We start from the raw sequence: 24,010 nt of genomic DNA, 5'->3' as shown, positions 1-24,010 counted from the left end.
GGGGCATTGCCAGCAGATCGAGGGACGTGATCGTTCCCCTCTATTCAACATTGGTGAGGCCTCATCTGGAGTACTGTGTCCAGTTTTGGGCCTCACACTACAAGAAGGATGTGGAAAGATTGGAAAACGTCCAGCAGAGGGCAACAAAACTGAGCTTTGAGCAGGGGGTTGAACTAGATGACCTCCTGAGGTCCCTTCCAACACTGATATTGTATGATTCTACCTTAAGCAAGACAAAATCAACAGTATGCACTTAGGGTTGGATCCTACGACCCTCAGACCCATGAATAATACTGCCACAACAAGTAATTAAAGAAGTTGCAGGATTGGCCCCTAAACTAATGCAGACAAGAGTTGTCTTTTTTGGGCCTGATTCATGAAGGTACTTAAGCATGTAAGTAATTTCTCCACTAATGTCAACTACTCGTGCTTAAAACTAGGCCAGGCTAAACTGGGGCTTCTGACAGTCTATTGCATTGACAAGTATTCATTTCAGTCAGTTCCACAGTAATATATTTTTGACTGATATATAAAAGGATATACTCATACACATTTCTGTTACTTGCTCAAAATACAGTTCCAAGTAGTTAAACAGTATCACTCATAATTTAGACAGGGAGAATTGTTGTTTTCATGCTGTTTTTAATGGAAAGCAGTGAACATAATGAATTGCTTGCAATGCCTGAAACCTATTGCAGCTCTAAACTTGTCTCATTCTGAGTGCTGTATATGGCCATGATACTGAATTATCTGATAGTTAAACAGGGGCCTCATTCTGCAAGTGTAACTCCGATTGAAATCAACAGGAGCATCAGTAAGTGAAATTCACACCTGTACAAAGAGCCAGGACAAGGCCTTATAACATTTATACATACATGCACACACACACGCGTGCACGCACACACACACACCACTAAATTCCCACTTATGGAGTGAAATCCTGCCCCTCTGAAGTCAACAGGAGTGTTGCAATTGACTTTAAGAGTGCCAGGATTTCAACCAACATCTATTTTGGGACTTAAATGGTGTGTAGGCCTCATGCTGGCCTTCTGCAAAGGGAGGAATTTCACCTCAGGCAAATAACCCGTGATTCACTAGCACAGATCGATCCAGAGTAACAAGTCTGAAGATGATTACAAAGCTTCCTAGAAAAAAGATTACATGGGTCCTTGCATGCTGTACCTGCTATATGGATTCACAAAGAGCTAGAGTGCAATTCCAGAAACTCCATACTTGACAAAACACAGTACCAATATATTTGCATAGCAGTACCCAAAATAGGTGGTGGATTAATATTGCTGAAGATTAATGTCATATAAGATTTAAATCTAAGCAAGAGTAATTGAAACATACTCCAACTTTCTATTAATATACCTCAACACCAGCCACCTGTAAGGGTAAAACAAGAGTGCCTATTCATTCCCTGGCTGTTCTGCTTGTGACTGCCAACTAGGGCTGCTGAAAAATTTCTATCAAAACTGTGTTTTTGATAGTGAATTCCTATGAAAGTCAATTGCAAAATTCCTACTGACTTCAAGGGGTCAGGATTATCAAAGCTGGTTTTTGATGGAAAATTTGGGTTTTTGACTAAATGAAAATTTTCACAGAGAGTGCCTGCTTTCCATGGAAAGTGTTGACTTTTTGTTGGAAAAAAAGAAAAGAAAAGAAAAATGTTTGTGTTTTTGGTTTTTCAACAAAGGTCAAAATTTTCCATGGAAAAGTTTAAATTAATGATTTGTTCTCCATTTTTGTTGAAATTTTCTAAGGGAAAAATTACCCTATTTTCCAACCACCTCTGTGGCCAACACGGGTGTTGACAGCAGTGATTTTTTGTGACCTGTCCACTGGGAAGTGGATTGAGACCAACTCATTTCACACTGATAATAGAACAGTCACCAGATGACAACAAATTTCTGTCTCTACCAGCCTGGCTTGAATATAAATTGGAGACTTAGAAGTTAAAGGCTATTGTCGGTCCCATGAACCAAATAAAAAGTTCTCTGTCACACGCCATATATCAAATCTGGTATAGAGAAGTCACAGGAACACTCAAATAATGTAAAACAAATTATCAATGCACACAAGATTACAACTGGTGATGAAGTAACAAAGTCACTAAACAAATGCAAAGGAAAATGTGTCCAAGATCTTATTAGAGGAGCAGACCATTCGGATGAAGATAACAAATAGTTAAAAGCAGCCAATATAAACTTACAATAAAACTTTCTGGAGAGATTGTAGCTTATGTACAGTAGGTAAAAACTTAATGCCAGTGTTTGATATTGACCTAAAGAGGGAGAGAACAAATGAAGATTATTAGCTGTGGCTCAAGAATAAAATAAAACTAACAAAGAAGAAATACTGGAATAAAATTGGCAATCATGTAGGGTATAATTAATTCGTGTGCAGAAGGCCTATACACCAGGGAAGCCATACTTATGTTGTATAGTATGGGTGGGATATTCGAAAGTAGTGGCCTAACCCTGAAGTCAGGAGTAAAACTCTCACTGATTTCAATGGGAGAGGAGTAAGGGCAATGCTGACTGCTTTCTGAAATGCTACTTTCAGGACTTAAACTGGTGTTGCCTAGGGGTCTTTCACTGATCCCCTGCACAGGGGTGCATTTCAGCCTTCATTTGTTAGGTTTCAGAAATATATTTTGCTTAGATGTCAGTTCATCAATAGTGCTTTAGTTCAGCAACTGAAAGATCCAGGTTAGGGATTGATTTTAGGATGCCCAAAATAAAATGAAAGAAGGGCATGCCTATTACACAGATTGGGGGGACCTAAGAATCAAGAGTAGAAAGCATTCGATTTCTAGTTTTACAACTTTTATTGATTTAATAAAGACATGAACTACCAGACTGAGAATAATTAAAGTACCTGACCTTCTGGAGTGAAGAAAGATTCTGTCATGGCGTTTATTTCTCCACTATCTTTTAAGCTGATTAATCACAGTGATACAGAATAACATATTTTTATAATATGCATTTGTAAATATGAACCCATTTTTAAACACAATTTTTAACCTTCACTTTAGTGGAATTGTCATTTCCACTGGAAAATGCCCGGTTTCTTGCAACAGGGGTTGTGGTTGAGGCCTGTGAACATGCTCTTCAGAGTCCAAGATAAATTAGCTGGCAGACTTGAGTAGGACTCAAGGGCTTGTCTATACTTATGGCTAGATCAGCACTGCTGCGATTGATGGCAGAGTGCTCTCCCATTGACTCTTCTGTTTCAGCTCCCCAAGAAGAGTAAGGTAAGTAGGCGGGAGAGCATCTCCCATTGACACAGTGCAGTGTAGACACCGCTCTAAGTCAATCTAACTTAAGTCGACTTATGTAACTGAAGTAGCATAACTTAGGACGACTTACAGCTGTAGCGTAGACCAGTCCCCAGAAGTCCACAGGTTTTATTTGGCAAGGGTTACCCTGCCACAGTCTACTTAGATCCTTCAGGCTAGTCACAGGTGGCACAGAAAAGCCCTATGGTCTTTTGCAGCAGAGCAAAGAACTAGTCCCATGGAGAAAACAAACACAATAATCCTGTCCCAGGCCTACCTTCCTCTGGGGAGACTCTGGCAATCAATCTTGGGAGAGGTACTGAGCATGCCCTTTCCTCTTACTGAGCTTTCCTCTTTCCTTTTTAACTGCCCACCTTACTACCTGACAGCAAGTGCAAATGTGGCAGGGCAGGGCCGAGTGGGCTCCGAGCAGCTGGTTAACCCTTGCTGGCCCAGGATAGGGATGACACATCCCAACACAAGGCCAAACCAGAATATTACAGAACACAATACTTTTTTTGGCTCATAAAATTTTATCCAGTTTGATAACATTGATGATATATTGATAACCTATAAACAGTGAAAGGACAGTGCCACAGGTATCAGCAAAGCTGCCTGGGCTTCTGGCTTAGGCCAGTTGCATTACCAGACAAAGAGAAGAGCGGGCTTCAGTTAAGGCAAATTGCTTGTATGTATCTACTATGTGAGGTGGTATTGGAGGTAACCTTGAACTGAGAATACTGTTTTTTTTGTTTTGTTTTTTTTTAAGAAATATATTAGTGGTATATCGAATGTTTTGGGTATGTCTACATTACACACTTCAGGAACAGAAGAGGTTATGCTATCACTGTAGTAAATCTACCTCTCTGAGTGGCAGTAGCTAGGCTCATAGAAGACTTCTTAGGCTTAAGTTGGCTTCATTACATTGCACAGGGCATGACATTTTTCACAGTCCTGAGCAAAGTAGTTAAGCCAACTTAATGTCGTAGGCTAGCCCAGGCCTTTGTATTAGCATCTACACAGAATAGTGGTCTTCTGTTATTGGATGTAATTTTTTTTTGCACACTTACATTCTTGAATAATTAAATGATGATGAAAAACTCTGGCTGAGACGCTGGAAAACATAACGAGCATTCATATAATGTTCAATGTGAACCTGAAATGTTCCTGAAAAGTTGTTAAAAGACCCTTCAGGTATTCATGAGCAAACGTGGAAATCTAAACAGGACATCCAAATCCCACATTTGGGCATTTAAATTGACACTTAGGTCCATAAAATGGCCATTTATATGCCTAAGTGTTGATTCAAGCTCTCAAATGCGGAATATGGATACACTATTTAGACATGATGAAAAATGGGTTCCTTGGTGGTCTCATTTTATAACCACAATCCTTTGCATTACATGAAAGAACATTTAAAGGGATGGCACTGAATATGCAAGAATACACGTCGGGGACAATTTCTTAAATGTCACAATTACTTCGTCTTGGGAACAGGCATGCTTGTACTGGATAAAAACAACTCCAACTTGTCACAAGTGATCAAGAAAGTGCAACAAAATGTACTTTGCAAAACTAACATATACAGATAAATCGAAAGGCATTATTAATGCAGCAGGTGAGTCATCACAAGATTTTTATTTTTAATGTACATCTTGCAGTGCTGTACCCTGAATAGAGTTAGCAAAACAACCATTAAAAAAGGTAGAAAGACACTGCCTGTATCACCTTCCTTACAGTACTTAAAGTTCAATCCCTAAATAAGCTGAGAATTGTGTGGGGTTTGAGCTCCACAGCTGCCTTTGATTTTCAATGAGAGTCCTATGGCTACAATTCCATGCAATTGTTTAAGGTGTTAAATGTGAGAATCACTTGTATTTAAATACAAATTATACCATGCATTTGTTTTAATAACGTCTGTGCTGAGGCAGATAACAATCTGTTGCCAGATTGTGTAGGAGTATAGTAGGGCAGAGGGGAGGGAATTAATAGCTTTCCTCCCCACATCACTCCCCAGAGCTTAGCTTGTTCCTTGTGTTCAGACAGTGCAAGGACTACAGTACTCTCGCACCACCACCATCACCACCACCACTAGGTCCCCCAAAGGGTGGGTCATGTTGGTCAGCAGAGCTTGCACCCCACAAGTGGGAAGGGGAACTTGTAATGTCTGCATGATACAGCAGTCACTATCCTTCTGTTTTCCCAAAGGTATTGGGCAGGATTCTGTTCTCACATCAGGTATGTGTAACTCGACTGGTTTTAATGGCATGGGATTATGGAGTATAAAATTTAGAAAATCATAACACTTTTATTAAATCTACAGGTGGTGCAGTGTGTGGAGTGCACTGGTGGACAGGACAATGATTAGAAACAGGAGAGACTGTTTTTTAGCAACTCATGTGGCAGAAAAACTAAAAACACTGGTTAAACCATAGTTCTGTCGGGCCTCCCTCTCTTGTACTCAGACAACAAATCTCTAGAGTGGATAATCTTGTAATCTTGTTAGAATGTAGATAATCCCATTTACTGGATATCCGTCCTGCAGGACAGTTTTGTCAATATATTTACCATGTAATATATATGTTCTGTTGATGCTACCTTTAAACAAGCGTCTCCTTTAATCTACATTATAACTGAATCCCATCTACCATACATATAAATAGCTCTGTAGCAGCTCGCTTCTCCTCAGATTGTCAATGGCTACATTCCAAAGTCATAGTTGTCTTTTAAAAAAGGTTACACGGGATGGAGTGTTTTTTTCCAAAAAACATAACACCCACCCACATCTCTCTTGGGTTTTCTGGCACTCATTTGCAGATATTGAGCCAAATTCCACTCTTATTTATGCAACCATAGGAGATGCCCCATAAAATTGAGAGCATGGTTTAACTTATTAACTTATTGTACATATTTGTTAAAGGAACCAAATACGTAAGTCAGAGACAAAGATGAGATTTCTAAATATTTCATACTGGTTTATATTATAAACATATATATATATGTACCCACACATATCCTAATAAAATAAACAAACTAAGATCAGAAGTTAGTTTTAAATGCAGAAGCCATTTGAGATATAAGTCAAGAATTCAGCAGTTAAGAACACACTCAAATAACCTTTCAGAACAAAAAGTCAGATCGGCCAGATCCTCAGCGGAAGCAAATTGACATAGCTCCAGATCTGGCCCTGTATGTTACATGCAAATCCCAAAAGATAGTTACGTATAATGTGGATGAGGAATTCTAAACGAAGTGGGAAAACCTCAGACATTTTGGTTGGAGTGTTTCAATTCTAATACTTGAAAATGATCCAGTGGAATGTCAGTTCTGTAATGAAGCTCTAGCAGGCAAACACGAACCAAGTAATTTGGTATATGCTAACATTCCACAGGAAGGTGCGTAGTGTGTAGGGAAGATTACCATAAAACTCTCAGGGGCAGACTGAGCCACTTAGCCACAGTCCTGAGTTGGAAGAACTGCAGAGTCATCATCCCCCAGGGGGAGCTTGTGGAAGGGATTGTACCTCAGGGAAACATAATTAATTTCTTTTGAAGCTCCTTAAGGTATCTTTCAGGTGGTGCAGCCTGCTCCTTTACAATGTGCTCAGCCCAGTCCATGGACTGGTACAATCAGAGCTGTATAGTCAAAGTGCTTTCCCAAGTGCAAGGGCTACAAATGACCTTGAACCTAGAGCAGAGCATGCATATAGGTGGGGAATGTCTCTTTGTGCCAGCCTGCATTCCCTTCCTCCCCTGAGGACACACTTAAGGACCAGGGGTTATGTGGAATTCAGTGTTAATCATCATTATGCTGTACTGTATCCTTGTAGCAAGGCCAAAGATCTCTGTATTTAGGAAGCATGCTATTAATTGTTTGTGCCAGCTCTTCCAAGAAGTCATGTCCTGCATGCACAAACACAGTGATGGAAAGCCTGTGACAGTAGGTTTGCCATCTACAAAGCAAACTAGTTTACACATAACCTGAACATTGTTTCCACTTTTTCCTGAGACCTAGTTATACAGCCACAATAATGTTCTGAAAATGTTATATTTAAATACTGTTTTCCTTTTAAATTGAAATAATTCAAGGTGGGAGCTGGACATACCCACTGTAACAGCATCATAGGACCTAGATTACAAATGTGAACTAATTTTGGAAAGAAAAGAGAGGTTTGAAAAGGCATTGCTACATGCCAATGTACAATACCTCATCTTACTATCCTTCCCCCATATGACAGTTAGATAAATTATCTTGTACCTGTGAAAAGGTCAACAAGTTACCATTTTGAAACAGACTCTCTCTCTTTGGCATATACCCAAGAAAGCCAATTAACAATTCTGTCTCTGCTTGAGAAAGACTGGTGAGGAAGTTTATGGTGTGTTTTTCAGTTTGATGATGTCTGACCCAGAAAAGTTTATTATATTTGAGTACAGTATTTTTTCTCAGACTTTTTTCCAGTGATTATATAGGATGTTAATGGGCTGCAGAGGACTCCATTACTGCACGTGGGGATGTACTTCTACCAGAGCTGACAGGCAATACCATATTAATATTCGGTACTTAGAAAATGTAATTATCCCATAGGTTGATGGGAGCACTGAGAAATCTAGCCATCATTTCTTCCCTAGCCATAATAAAGAGCTAGTAATAGTATTCATATGTTTGAAGAATCTTATAGAAAACCCCTTAAGCAGCATACTGCAAAGTTCATTAAATTGATGGGCTACTGATATTTTAATACTTTTCCCAGTGTCTCTCCATCTCATGCATTGACAATGTTCTGTGTTTTATATTGTCTTCTGCAAACTGACAATAAGTACCTATTTTTGCTTTAGTTTTTTTGAACTGGGTTTTGACGATCCGATCACAGACGACATACTGGCTGTGGATCTTAGAACATACGATTTGGCATACTGACCAGGCCAGTAGCCCATTTAGTCTGATATCCTGTCATTGACATTGACCAATATCAGAACCTTCAGAAGAAGGTACAAGACTCGCAGTAATGGGCAATTATATAACAACCTACAATTTCTTCCTAGCTTCTGATGGTTAGTCTGAGTTATGTTATGGTGCATGAGGGTTTGTTACTCCCCTTACAATTTTTTTCCTATTTTATGAGTTGTGGATGTTCTCCATATATATAGTCATATACATGCCCAATCCTTTTTTGACTCCTACTAAGCACTTGGCTTGAATGGAATCATATGGCAGGGAGCCCCACAGATTAATTATGCAGTGAGTAAAAAAAGTATTCCCTTGTCTCAGTTTTAAATTTCTTGCCTTCCATTTTCATTGACTATCCCCTTGATCTTGTACTATGAGAAAGGGTAAACAGGAGAAGCTGATTTACCTTCTTTCTATCAGTTGTTCTTTTGTACATTTCTATTGTGTCCCCTCTGAGCAATTTCCTCCCTAAACAAAACTATCCCGATCTTTTCATCATTAAAATAAATGTATCTCTGTCCTCTAAAGAGAGGTTGAGAAAAAGGCAAATGGTAGCCTGTGAAACAGTCAAGAGCATGGAGAACATTGGGGTATTTCATCTAGAAATGTGCCAAGGAAGGACATCTGGGTATCACTGTAGCATAGGAGGGCATAAACAGCTTGAAAGTATAAAGGGTCCATCACCATCACAGCACTCATTCTTTCTCTCTTTCTCGTTCTCAACAAATGACTATTACAGGGTGGATATATATTAAATAGACACTGGGCTAGAGAGAGGAGGTGGGAAGCCTTGAGTGCAGTGCTCTGAGGCTACCTACCAGATCAAGGCCCACATGGAACTTGGGCAACTGAATGTCTATCTTCCCCAGGTTTGCAAATTGCTCAGAGATTTAATGGAAGATAGGCTACAGTGGGGCAGAAGTGTGCGTACCACAGGGTCCAAAACTTAGGGTGCCTAGGAAACTTTGACAGCAGAAAGTTAGCGTGAGTTTATGCACCGACAGGGCTAGACAGAAGCCAACCAGGAGTTTTGTGGATCGTAGTGGTGCTGTGCACAGGTACTTAGATGTCTAACTCTGGAGTTTAGGTGCCCAAGGTGCTTTGTGAATTGTACCCAGGGAATTAGAAATCATCAGAACTGGTTGAACAAACTGTTATGTAAATCAGCACAGCTCCATGCTGCTACAGTGATTTACACCAGCTGAGAATCTGGACCAACATTCATACCAACTTTTGGCAATTTCTATTGAGTAATTATTCAAGTTTATAACTGAATAATACTGCAAGGTTTGTCATTTTAGCAATCAAATAACTGTTTGGAAATATCTTTCCCCCCATTAAACTGTAGTAAGCACTGTCCCAAAGGTGCTGTGGAGGGGAACTTTAAGGAGAAATTGAACAAAGGTTTAGGGAAAATAAGGGAAAGAAACACAAAGAAATGGAAAGGAAAAAAGGAACCAGAATGTGAAAGAGCTGTTGGCAGGATTAATACTGGTGACAGGTCAGGCTATGACAGCTATGTGGGGAGAGAACTAGCACAACAGTCAATGCCCTATAGTGAGCAGAGAATTGGGTGGGTTTGATAGTTTTGAGTTCAGTTTCCACGCATTCATAAGTGTGGATGTTTTCTCTGTTACACATGACTGTCTTGTAGCTATCTCACTTGGGCCATAATTCAGAGCCCTTTGAAGTCAAAGGAAAGAGTCCCAATGGTGCCAACATATAACTGGGCTGGGGAGGCTTACCCTTTCCTTGAGCATCCTATTTCATGCATTCCTACTTGGAAAAAGAGTGAAAACAGTGTATTGATATCTATGCAAAGACAGATGCTTTTCTGTTTCCATATATCAGTTAGTTATATTTGAGAAAATATGCTGTTGTTCACTCTTTTTTGTAGGCATTGCTAGTCCTGCCAAGTAAACTATATTTGGCATAGGCTATGCATTCTTTGCTGCTTGCTGTGAGGATTTTATTTAGGGTAAACAATGACATACTTTTGCACCTATGTAGCCGTCTATAGTCAAACATAAAGGTGTAGTAGTTCATAGAGTATGGGGTAACATTCAGTCTGGCAGCCAAAGGAAAAAGGCACGTGAATTCTACTCATGACAACTGGAATATCATTCATTTTCCCCATTGCCAAGTAAATATGCCTTTACCCCACAAGAAGATGTTTGCATTGTTATTTCCCAATTAAACACCCTGACATTCAGTTAGTCAAATTTCATTGTGGCTTCAGCTAGTTTTTGTACAGCAGACTCAGCCAGACTCTAGCCAGGTTACAGCCCCATTGCTTCTCAGTGGCAAATGCCCAGCACAGCATCCCACTGGAGAAGGGGAACTCTCTGCTGGAACACTGCGCAGCATCAGGCCTGTGCCTCTGCCTACTTCCTTGTAAAGAAGTTGGGGATATGGTGTGATGGAGGCTGTGCTCTGCTACATCAATCCTCCACTGCGGCAGAGTCCATTACGGTTCCTCTATCACTGGCACAATTCAGAGCTGCTTGGCTGCAACTGGAAGTGGCTTCGAGGCTGCCTCTGGCCCTGTGGATTAGGGAACTATAAATTGCTTCATGACACATGCCCCCACCTCTTGCACTGAGTGAATTTAGTTCTAGAACTTCATCTCCACTCATTAAAGGAATGCTGCACAACAGCTCAGCAGGGGCATACTATGGGGACAGAGAGGACTCCAGCAACACACAACTCAAAAGAGGGGATTTTTTAAAAATATCTTGGGTCAGATCAGATCTATAAGATGTCTAGTGAACTGAAATGCACAGAACAGACAAACTTCATTAGCATTGCACGAAGGTCCAAGATCTTAATTAGCAGACAATTGTGATGGCATTGCTCCTTAATGACAAGAAGCTTGCAACAAAATATTAGTGATATGGCTAACATTTAGAGGAGAGCATTCTGAAGCTCCAGTGGCAGAATTACTGCGTCTGATTCCCTTCTCACACCATTGATTCCTATAGAGTTACTACTGATTTACACCACTGTGAGAGGCAGCTCAGGGCCCACTATTGTATTAAATCAGTGGTGAATCCCAGCAGGTGAAGATTCCTCACAGTCTGAAAAGGTGTTTATTTAGGGTTGTCGATTAATCGCAGTTAACTCATGCGATTAATTCAAAAGAATTAATCGTGATTAAAAAATTAATAGCAATTAATCACACTGTTAAACAATAGAATACCAATTTAAATGTATTAAATATTTTGGATGTTTTTCTATATTTTCATATATATTGTATTCTGTGTTGTAATTGAAATCGAAGTGTATATTATTTTAATTCAAATATTTGCATTGTAAAAATGATAAACAAAAGAGAGAATTTTTCAATTCACCTCATACAAGTACTGTAGTGCGATTTCTTTGTCATGAAAGTGCAACTTACAAATGTAGATTTTGTTGTTGTTACATAACTGCACTCAAAAACAAAACAATGTAAAACTTCAGAGCCTACAAGTCCACTCAGTCCTACTTCATGTTCAGCCAATCGCTAAGACAAACAAGTTTGTTTACATTTACGGGAGATAATGCTGCCCACTTCTTATTTGCAATGTAACCAGTAAGTGAGAACAGGCATTTGCATGGCACTTTTGTATCCGCCAATCCACATCTGAGATTTCCTGGGAAAGTTCAAACTAAAATGTAAACAAAGGCGTCGTCTGAATCATTCATGGACATGTGACTTGCCCAGGTGGCTACAAACTCCATCCTGTTGCTGTGATTTTGCACAGGAGAACAAAGGGGTTCCACCCACAAGAGAGAGAATATAAAAGGCCCTGGAAGCCCCTCCCCCATTTTGTCTTCAGCTGGCTTAAGAGATGGCCTCTCCACACCAAAGAGATGCCTGAAAGAAACTGGAACAAAGGACAGTAACTATGGGAGTGTGAGTGATTGCTGGACCCAGACTAGGAAGGAAGCCAGTCTGTGAAAGAAGCTTATTGGAACATCTCTGGGGGTGAGATTTCATCAGTAATCAGTTTCTTAAATTATTAGGCTCAGACTTGTGTGTTTTGTTTTATTTTGCTTGGTAACTTACTTTCTTCTGTCTGTTATTACTTGGAATCACATAAATACTACTTTTTATATTTAATAAAATCACGTTTGCTTATTAATTAACCCAGAGTAAGTAATTAATATCTGGAGGAGCAGACAGCTGTGCATATCTTTCTATCAGTGTTATAGAGGGCAGACAATTTATGAGTTTACCCTGTATACACTTTATACAGGGTAGAATGGATTTATTTGGGGTTTGGATCCCATTGGGAGCTGGGTGTCTCAGTGCTAGAGACAGGAGCACTTCCTAAACTGTTTTCAGTTAAGTCTGCAGCTTTGGGGATGTGGTTCAGACCTGGGTCTGTGTTGCAGCAGGCTGGCATGTCTGGCTCAACAAGACAGGGTTCTGAAGTCCCAAGCTGCAGGGAAAATGGGCTCAGAGGTAGTCTCAGCATATCAGGTGGCAGTCCTAAGGGGGGGTCTCTGTGACCGAACTTGTCACAGTCCCCTGTACTGATTTACCTGCATTCTGTCATATATTTCATGTTATAGCAGTCTCAGATGATGACCCAGCACATGTTGTTCATTTTAAGAACACTTTCACTGCAGATTTCACAAAACACAAAGAAGGTACCAATGTGAGATTTCTAAAGATAGCTACAGCACTTGACCCAAGGGTTAAGAATCTGAAGTGCCTTCCAAAATTTGAGAGGGATGATGTGTGGATCATACTTTCAGACGTCTTAAAAGAGCAACACTCCAATGCGGAAACTACAGAACCCGAACCAACGAAAGAGAAAATCAGCCTTCTGCTGGTGGCATCTGGCTCAGGTGATGAAAATGAACATGCGTTGGTCTGCACTGCTTTGGATCGTTATTGAGCAGAACCCATCATCAGCATGATCGCATGTCCTCTAGAATGGTGGTTGAAGATGAAGGGACATATGAATCTTTACCGCAACTGGCATGTAAAGATCTTGCAATGCCTGCTATAAAAGTGCCACAAGAATGCCTGTTCTCACTTTCAGGTGACAATGTAAACAAGAAGTGGGCAGCGTTATCTCCTGCAAATGTAAACAAACTTCTTTGTCTGAGAGATTGGCTGAACAAAAAGTAGGACTGAGTGGACTTGCAGGCTCAAAAATTTTACATTGTTTTATTTTTGAATGTGGGCTTTTTTCTATATAATTCTACATTTGTAAGTTCAATTTTCATGATAAAGAGATTGCACTACAGTACTTGTATTTGGTGAATTGAAAAATACAATTTCTTTTGTTTTTTTTAAGTGCAAGTACTTGTAATCAAAAATAAATATAAAGTGAGCACTATATACTTTGTATTCTGTGTTGTAACTGAATTCAGTATATTTGAAAATGTAGAATACATTCAAAAATATTTAAATAAATGGTATTCTGTTATTAACAGTACGATTAATTGTGTGGTTAATCGCAATTAATCATGATTAATTGTTTTAATAGCTATTAATCATGTGATTAATCCCGATTAATTGTTTTAATCATTTGACAGCCCTAGTTTACTTATCGGCTTAACAAGTGTGATTTAACAGGGCTGCCTAGAACACTAATGTGGCCACAGAATGCTGCAAAAGCACTTCCAAGCTGTTCAGCAGGACAATCTTGCACCTGCACTGCACAATGAGAAGGCCCATTAAACATCAGACACCGAGTCATCTTTCAGCTTCCTTCACAACTGGAATAAGGATTTATTTATTGATACTCATACAACTGGAATTTCTGGTAATTCCCTGTGAAGATTATTTCAGTTTAACATAATTGTGGGACTGTTACAGGAACTTGCTCATAGAATGGAATGTGGGGTTGGAGTGCAGATAGGCCATAGGATCTGATACTGAAAGGTACTGTGGGCCTTGAAACATAGAATCATAGAAAATTAGTGATGGAAGAGACCTCAAGAGGTCATCTAGTCCAACCCCCTGCTCAAAGCAGGACCAACCCCAACTAAATCATCCCAGCCAGAGTTTTGTCAAGCCAGGCCTTAAAAACCTCTAAGGATGGAGATTCCACCACCTCCCTAGGTAACCCATTCCAGTGCTTCACCACTCTCGTAGTGAAATAGTTTTTCCTAATATCCAACCTAGACCTCCCCCACTGCAACTTGAGACCATTACTCCTTGTTCTGTCATCTGCCACCACGGAGAACAGCCGAGCTCCATCCTCTTTGGAACCCCCCCTTCAGGTACTTGAAGGCTGCTAACAAATCCTCCCTCACTCTTCTTTTCTGCAGACTAAATAAGCCCAGTTCCCTCAGCCTCTCCTCATAAGTCATGTGGCCCAGCCCCCTAATCATTTTTGTTGCCCTCCACTGGACTCTCTCCTATTCGTCCACATCCTTTCTGTAGTAGGGGCCTCAAAACTGGATGTAATACTGCAGATGTGGCCTCACCAGTGCCGAATAGAGGGGAATAATCACTTCCCTCAATCTGTTGGCAATGCTCCTACTAATGCAGCCCAATGTGCCATTAGCTTTCTTGGCAACAAGGGCACACTGCTGACTCATATCCAGTTTCTTGTCCACTGTAATCCCCAGGTCCTTTTCTGGAGAACTTCCACTTAACTAGTTGGTCCCCAGCCTGTAGCAGTGCATGGGATTCTTCCATCGTAAGTGCAGGATGCTGCACTTGTCCTTGTTGAACCTGATCAGATTTCTTTTGGCCCAATCCTCCAATTTGTCTAGGTCACTCTGGACCCTATCGCTACCCTCCAGCATATCTACCTCTTCCCTCAGCTTAGTGTCATCCGCGAACTTGCTGAGGGTGCAATCCATCCCATCACCCAGATCATTAATGAAGATGTTGAACAAAACCAGCCCCAGGATTGACCCTGGGGCACTTCACTTGATACTGGCTGCCAACCAGACATCGAGCCGTTGATCACTACCCATTGAGGCCGATGATCTAGCTAGCTTTCTATCCACCTTATAATCCATTCATCTTGGACTATACCGTACTTCTTTAACTTGCTGACAAAAATACTGTGGTTGACCGTATCAAAAGCTTTGCTAAAGTCAAGGTATATCACATCCACCGCTTTCCCCATACCCACAGAGCCAGTTATCTCATCATAGAAGGCAATCAGGTTGGTTAGGCATGACTTGGGTCATCACCTCTTCCTTAGCTGAACAAGTTTGTTTGGTCTCTAAAACAAAATTGAGTACACTGGCAGAAGAAGATTTCATACCACATTTTAATGAAATCAGTGAAAAGAATAAAATTCACCACTTTTTGTTCTACTCGTGAAACTTCCTACAATCTTTATTGACTGGAAGCACAGCTGCAATTTGAGTGCAAAGATTGTGCTGTGCCAAGAGGAGACAAGGTAACTTTTACAACAAATAATAGAAAAGTTACTGGTGATAAACCCTTCTCTTTTTATGTTCCCGAACATTCTGGCACTTAATGAGATTATTTCCTCTTGTCAATTACAGCAGTTATTTTATTAGGTAAATATAAGTTGATCTAATATAATGAAATGACTGGAGATAATTCATCATCTTTCACAGTACCAAGTATTAAAACTAAGGTATAAGAGTCTATTCTTTATTGATTTTGTACGTACGTAGCCCTTTTTGTTCATTGTTTTTCATATTTCCTCTCTATTAATAACTTCTTCTATTTGCCATATATAATGTAGCTTCTTTCATCCCAATGAAATACACATTTAAGACTATGGGAACATAAGGGTAGCCTTACTGGATCAGATTAGTCCACTATCCTGTCTCCTACAGCAGCAAGCATACAATGCTTCAGATGAAGGTGCAAGAAACCCTGTAGTATGCAGACATGGGATGATCTATCCCCAGGAAAGTCTCCTCTCCCTAACAAAAATTGCCATAGGGCCTGAAGTATGAGGTTTCATATCCCTTCCAATGTTTAGCAGTAATTATGACAACTCTGGATATTCTTGTTATCCATATACATTTCCAGCCCCCCTTTGAATTATCCTAAATTCTTGAACATACCCGTATCATGTGGCAATGAGTTCTGCAGTCTAATTAGACACTGCATGAAAAAAGTATTTGCTTTTATCAGTTTTGAATTTGCCACCTTTCAATTTCATGGCATGGCCTCTTGTTCTTCTGTTATGGGACAGCAAGGACAGAAGGGCGGACAGAAGCTCTCCATTTACCTTCTCCAAACCCTTCAGCATTTTATATACTTTTATCATGTTCCCTATTTCTCTCTTTTCTAAGGTGAATACTGTCAGAGCCAGGGAATGAGGGGTCCTAGCTGGCAGGGCCTGGGAAAGAAGCAGAACCAGAAGCTTTGAAGAAGCTGACCTTGGGCAAGCACATCAGTTTGGGTTTTGGCTTCAGGAGTGATGGAGATAACACTCCAGGGGCATCAGCAGCAGGGGTGCCTGTTTTCCAGCGTCCTTAGCATCTGGAGGGGGCCAAATGTGACCTGTACTCTCAGTACTAGCTACAGTCCTCTGTGCCATGCTCCACTGAATGGTCACAGGGAGACAGTGGAAGTTTTGGGGAGGAATGATGCACTAACCAACCTGGCAGATGGCAAACTCTTTTCTGTTCTATGTAGGTTCTTATACCCGCCCCCTCATCATCATTGTCTCTGAGAACCTAAAAGGATGTTACCCTCTTCACTTGGCAGCCCAAAGGAAGGCAGTGAGATTGTGAAACTGCTCATCCACCGGGGACCCTTAAACTCTAAAGTGAACAGAATGCTCTTTGAGAGCAGAGAACTCAAAAAGTACAGCTCTACATCAATCCCAAGAATAAGAGTAATGAGAGCACACTGCCCCATGCTGCCCAGCACAGCCATACAGGTGAAGGTTCTCCTGGAGGAGCTGATTGACTCAACTGATTCTGAAGTAAAAATATCACTGCCTGAAGTTTTATCTTGGAGTTTTCCATTCAACTGTCAGCCAAGACAAAGCAGCCTTAGCTTGAGAGATAAAATGATATCATAGTCCAAACTGATGTTCTAGATTTCTTCTATGTATGTTTCATATGAACACTATACCACTAATCATAATCAATAAGTGCAGTGAATTATTTTATAGTGAAAACAAATATTCTTATTGTAAAAGAAACATGAGAATAAATGATGATAAATTGAATAGATTATTCCAGCAGCCTGTGATTTCTTTTACAGTGATAGTGCTAGTCTTTTCCATTGTGAAAATTCTAGTGGAAAATTTTCAACTGGTTTCAGTTGGCACAATAATTTATACTAAAGGAGTAGGTAGATTTTGAATTATAGGGGTGAAATCTGGGATCTCGTGGTCAGTAACAAAACTCCCATTGACTTCAGTGGAGCCAGATTTTCACCGTAAGTATTTAAGTTCTACATTGAGAAGATGCAAATGGTTTCCAAACAAATAACTGTGCATGCAAAATATGCAGTGGATAGTGGCATGTGCAGTTACTGGTTTTGTATGTGCAACTGTATATTTTTGGAATAACTATCACTTTGCACCTCCATTTGCATGTTTTGGCCTAAAGTGCACTTTTGAGGCACAGCTATGCATATGGGTTGGTGTGGTGTTGGGGGTGGTGTGGAGCCATACTGACCTAGTGGGACTTCAGGGATGCACAATCCTCCCCTGAGCTCTCTGATGCATGCTGGCAGGTGAAGGGGACGTGTTGCTTTGTTTGCCTACATAACTTGTAGAAAACATCCTCTAACTAAAAGGAAGTAAGAGAGAGGTGGAACATGGCTCCAACCCAGTATATGCTGAGTAACTCAGTTAACCTCTTGATGACCCCTTTACTACAATCTGTGTGATCAAAACATAGCCTCCCATCCTTCAAAATGTAATCCTAAATGTTTACATAAAAGCAGTTATGTTTTGTCCAGTTGGGATTTTTCTAAAGTGCTGGCCAGTCAATGCTTTCTGTCCTTTTCCTGTCTTGCTCTCGTGTCTCTTTCTCCTTTCTCATATTGTCTCCATCTAACATGTTTAGTAGAAAGAGGAATCTTAATAGCTCCTCTAGTTCTCTAGTGAAAGGTGCTTGTAGAAGGAAAATAAAATCCAGATTTGGCAGCGATACCAGAAACAACCTCTTCTCTTTCCAAGGTATTTGGAAATGACAGAAAGATGTTCTAGTCTGATGCTTTGCTTATCAAACAACAGTTTGTCCTTCCCAGCTCACTCTGGACCATATAATCTGCTAAAATACATAGCAAAGTATCTGGTAAGAAGAGACACATCTCCTTTGCTAAGCCCCTCAGCTGGGAGTTTGTAGAGACAACACAGACTGAGATGAAACACAGCATTAGGGACCGAATGGCTAGGCAGCAGTTCTGCGGAAAAGGACCAAGGGGTGACAGTAGACGAGAAGCTGGATATGAGTCAGCAGTGTGCCCTTGTTGCCAAGAAGGCCAATGGCATTTTGGGATGTATAAGTAGGGGCATAGCGAGCAGATCGAGGGACGTGATCGTTCCCCTCTATTCGACACTGGTGAGGCCTCATCTGGAGTACTGTGTCCAGTTTTGGGCCCCACACTACAAGAAGGATGTGGATAAATTGGAAAGAGTCCAGCGAAGGGCAACAAAAATGATTAGGGGTCTAGAGCACATGACTTATGAGGAGAGGCTGAGGGAGCTGGGATTGTTTAGTCTGCAGAAGAGAAGAATGAGCTGCTTTCAACTACCTGAAAGGGGGTTCCAAAGAGGATGGCTCTAGACTGTTCTCAATGGTAGCAGATGACAGAACGAGGAGTAATGGTCTCAAGTTGCAATGGGGGAGGTTTAGATTGGATATTAGGAAAAACTTTTTCACTAAGAGGGTGGTGAAACACTGGAATGCGTTACCTAGGGAGGTGGTAGAATCTCCTTCCTTAGAGGTTTTTAAGGTCAGGCTTGACAAAGCCCTGGCTGGGATGATTTAACTGGGACTTGGTCCTGCTTTGAGCAGGGGGTTGGACTAGATGACCTTCTGGGGTCCCTTCCAACCCTGATATTCTATGATTCTATGATTCTATGATTATGTTGAAAGACGGCAGACTGACAAGGTTTCCTTTTCTCACTCCATAATGTAGGCTTGTGGTTCCAGATGGCTGCTGAGCTTGTACTAACACCCTTAAATTCCACATATTGCAGTTGTCCCATGATTCCTTCCTACTGCCATTCACAAGCTGAAATGCCAGAACCCCAAATAGACAGGAGAAATTGAAAAATTACTAAAGAGGGAAAAATGACAAAATTTCATCAGGATTGCACTGAATACATGACAGCAAAGAAAAGAGGTGTCATCTTCTGTCTCCAGATTCTTCTATCCATCTGACATATGCCACTGCTGCTGGATATGCTAGGTAGCTGATTTATTACACTGTATTCCTGTGGCTAAGGCATGGGTTCTGGTTAGAGGAGTGAGAGGCACAATGTGACTTCCACTATTAGTTGAAGAGTGTGCTAAAGTCTTAGAAATGTCAAACTCCAGGTGTGTCACTTTGATGGATGAACTAGATGAGAAAGTATTCTACAAAGGAGATCCATTGAAGCAAATGATGTTTACAAAAGTATAATCCTCTGAGGCTTGTTACTGTTTTAAAATGCTTTCCCAAGCTTTAACTCATATGGAAATGAGTTTAAATATGACTTGGGTCTTGGAACTTGAAAAGGAAAGCACAGATGGAGGACAGCATTCAATTGACTAATCATACAAGTATGGCTAATGCTTTCTCTACCACCCTTGACTCTTTTCACCCTTTCCTCTATGCAAAGTCTGCCTCACAATTCCCCAGCATCCATATCCTCAGCTCCTGTTCCATGTCACTGAATGCCTCTGCAGAAAGTCCCAAGAGCAGGTGGATTTTCTCCACAAATCTGTTTTTTTCTTTCTAAGTTCTGCAGTCTTCCATATCACCCTTATTCTCCCATGCCCACAAACACTGTCACCTTTTGGCTACTTTTGACTCCAGTTTCAATCATCCTTCTCCGCTTTCTGTGCAAGATCTTCTCTTGAGGGAGTCAGGAAGATAAAAATCTGCTATAGCCTTCCTCTTGCTCCTCTTCCCCTTGAATATTCTCCCCTTTCTTCCTTCTTACTGCCATTGACATTTCTTGTCAGGTTTCCACCACCTCTGATTCCTTTATCCATTCCAAAGACTCTTTCCCCTTCTGTCTCTTAACCTCCCTTGCTAACATCCTCTCCCTTACCTTCCTCATTAACCTTTGGTTCCTGTAAACAAATGCAAGCCTCTTTGTTCTCCCCCACTCCTGAAAAACTGACCTCTCCATCTCCCCTTCATCCTTGAGTTCATCTTCATTATTTGCCCCCCCACTTCTCACTTCACACCTTTTTTGGGGTAGTGCCTTGTATCATTCCCCTCCTGATTGCTGGCTATGGGGGAAGGGCATCCCTTCACTCTAATGCTCTGGCTGCAATAATGGCCTGCGAGGATAGCTGTGTGAAAGTTAGAGCAGCCACCAGGGAATTACATTGGCCCCAGGACTGGGGGAGCACAATTAAGAAAGAAATGCTTTCAGCTGTATTTGCATTATTGTAGTGTGACAAAAACAGGACTGGTTCTCCTTTCATTTGCACCAGTTTCATGCTGGTCTAACTCCATTACAGTTACTCCTGATTAACATCACTGGGAGAGGAGAACCAGGCTTTTTGCATGCATGTTAAGGTTGATCTAATTTACGCCTACTATCGTCAGTTACAAGGAGCTGTTTTGGCAGTTGGGAATCACTGGGCTTAAGGGAATTCTGGCCAACCTCCTTTTCCACATCTGTTGTACCAACTGCCAGGAGTGGGAGGTGAAGCAGGAGATACCCAAAGAGTCCTCTACCCAGGGAATCCTCTAGTGGGTGTCTAAAAGGCCTCCAGGGCAGGCTCTGGGCCAGGAAATAAGTGGGAGTGGCTGATTCCACAAAGAGTGGCACTAGGTTCAGGTGGAATTAATAAAAGAATACTGTCTTTTCAGGAAAACACAGTGATGAGCTTCTTCTGTTGGTCCTGGGGCTGGTTTTGTTCAATATCTTCATTATTGATCTGGAGGATGGTGTGGATTGCACCCTCAGCAAGTTTGCAGATGATGCTAAACTGGGAGGAGTGGTAGATACGCTGGAGGTTAGGGATAGGATACAGAGGGACCTAGACAAATTAGAGGGTTGGGCCAAAAGAAATCTGATGAGGTTCAACAAGGACAAGTGCAGAGTCCTGCACTTAGGACAGAAGAATCCCATGCACCGCTACAGACTAGGGACCGAATGGCTAGGCAGCAGTTCTGCAGAAAAGGATCTAGGGGTTACAGTGGACGAGAAGCTGGATATGAGTCAACAGTGTGTCCTTGTTGCCAAGAAGGCTAACGGCATTTTTAGCTGTATAAGTAAGGGCATTGCCAGCAGATTGAGGGATGTGATCGTTCCCATCTATTCGACATTGGTGAGGCCTCATCTGGAGTACTGTGTCCAGTTTTGGGCCCCACACTACAAGAAGGATGTGGAAAAATTGGAAAGCGTCCAGGGGAGGGCAACAAAACTGATTAGGGGACTGGAACACATGACTTATGAGGAGAGGCTGAGGGAACTGGGATTGTTTAGTCTGCAGAAGAGAAGAATCAGGGGGGATTTGATAGCTGCTTTCAATTTCCTGAAAAGGGGTTCCAAAGAGGATGGATCTAGCCTGTTCTCAGTGGTAGCAGATGACAGAACAAGGAGTAATGGTCTCGAGTTGCAGTGGGGGAGGTTTAGGTTGGATATTAGGAAAAACTTTTTCACTAGGAGGGTGGTGAAGCACTGGAATGGGTTACCTAGGGAGGTGGTGGAATCTCCTTCCTTGGAGGTTTTTAAGCTCAGGCTTGACAAAGCCCTGTCTGGGATGATTTAGTTGGGGATTGGTCCTGCTTTGAGCAGGGGGTTGGACTAGATGACCTCCTGAAGTCCCTTCCAACCCTGATATTCTATGATTCTGTGTCACTAACTGGGCTGCAGGTATTTGAGGTTAGGTGGGAGCAGGGCATGGGGTGTGAACGAGGAAGAGATTTAGAAGATGGTGTTGCCAGTGACTCAGGGATTCAACCCTTGCCTCATTCATTTGGATACTTCTGATGCTATACCTGATGGAGCAAGAGGTAGGTGTCCTATTCATCTTATTAACGGCACACCATAATAGTAGAGATGGAACTTTGGCTACTGAATCTTGCCTTAGAAAAGTAAAATGCTCTGACCTGAGTATAACTGATTCTACCAACTGAAACTATATGCTAGAGCAAAACCTTATAATTTCTTATCTTAAGGGAAAAAAATCTAATTCCCAATTTAATTCAAAACTCTGAACAAAAATGAAAAGTTGGGGGAGCTTGTCAGTAGAATCCGAGCTGGTAGAGGTTCTCCGGATTCTATAGATTAGATAAACCTGACAGAATAACTGACATTAGTAGAATGAAGCAACATCATAACGAGGTCTAAAAGCTACAAAATGAAACGGGAAGATTACACTTATTAGGGGAGCGGAGCAGCAGGGTATGCGAAAGGGTTGCTGAGATTAAACTATAATTTACTGAATGAAAAAGAGCAAAATCCAGCTGGCTGACAATTACAGCAACTGGACACGATGGGAAGGGAATGTAGTGTAAACCTTATTTAAAAATCAATAGATAATTTTCCCACGTGTTGCAATATGAAAGGTCAGAAGTTAAGGTAAAGGGAAAAAGTACCTGCCAACAAACACTATTTGGAGAAAATAAAAATCAGATCAACAAATTTACACTTAGTTCTTAGTTCTGTAGTTTAAGCACATTTCATGAGTTTTTTGAAAATCACTTTTGGTTTCTCAGTGAAGTGTGTAACATTCTGATGAACTACACTAGTTTTTCATCTATGCTATCACCTGATCAGCATGAAATAAAATCACAACCAAGACTATATTGGTGCAACATTTGTAAATATATAACTACAATGCAATAAAGATAATACAGAAATCACAGAGTACAGCAGCTCAAGCCATGTATTTCCATTTACCAGGGTTTAAATAATGAATGTTTGTGCAGCTTTAAATTGCCACAACTCAGCCCAAAGTCTATGATACCATCTGCTGGACAGAACTGAGCAGTGGCCTATGAGGCAGAAAGTCCATTAAGGGTGAGGCTACTGCTGCCTCAAATGTCCACAATTACTTCGCTGTTCAGGAGGCCAGTGTAGCAACCAGAAAATGGGCATTAAAAAGACCTGTCCAGGGGTATGTTGACTCAGCTGTCAGCAGATATCTAAAGTGGTATCCATGTAAACAGGGATCAATTTTGAACAAGTGATGGTGCTGTCCCAAGAGCCAACAAAAACCCAAGCTCCCATAAAGAGGAGAAAATTGAGTAGGTGTACAGAGATGATATTACTCAGTGCTTAAGATGCTTGCAAGAGCTTTTCTATATTACGTGTCCAGTTCCAACTGACTGTGTATAACAAGAGCTTCACACCAGATCATGATTAGTATCAGGGACAGACAACTCAGAGAGAGACTACTAGAAGATCCCAAATTAACCCTTGAGAAAGCAATTAGCATTTCCAAGCAAAAGAAGTCACCTAGTCCAGACTGGAGTTTATGGAGGGTGGACACTGCTCTGACACTGTGGACATGGTAAAGAATTAATAATACTACAGGAAAAGAGACCTAAAGCAGAAAGGCATGTGGAGCTCAAAGCTGGAAACCACCAAAGACAGAACATGGCACTGCACACACTGTGGCAAACAACACAAGCCACGAAAACCCATGGCATATGGAAAAAGATGCAAGAACTACAATGGATTACAACACTTTGCAAAA

The 24,010-nt window shown here is 41.1% G+C and overlaps 1 protein-coding gene across 1 annotated transcript in view; it reads right to left on the bottom strand.

Moving 5' to 3' along the window:
* The window catches only part of FSHR (follicle stimulating hormone receptor), a 158,391-nt gene that overhangs the window by 33,632 nt on the left and 100,749 nt on the right, over nucleotides 1-24,010 (bottom strand). Inside the window, exon 5 of the mRNA XM_037895925.2 lies at nucleotides 2,216-2,287. Coding sequence (XP_037751853.1) covers nucleotides 2,216-2,287 — 72 coding nt within the window. The remainder of the gene's footprint in view (nucleotides 1-2,215; nucleotides 2,288-24,010) is intronic.

The sequence above is a fragment of the Chelonia mydas genome, chromosome 3 (assembly GCF_015237465.2).
Source record: "Chelonia mydas isolate rCheMyd1 chromosome 3, rCheMyd1.pri.v2, whole genome shotgun sequence".
Taxonomy (NCBI): Eukaryota; Metazoa; Chordata; order Testudines; family Cheloniidae; genus Chelonia; species Chelonia mydas.
This window is presented reverse-complemented; position numbering and strand designations above follow the sequence as displayed.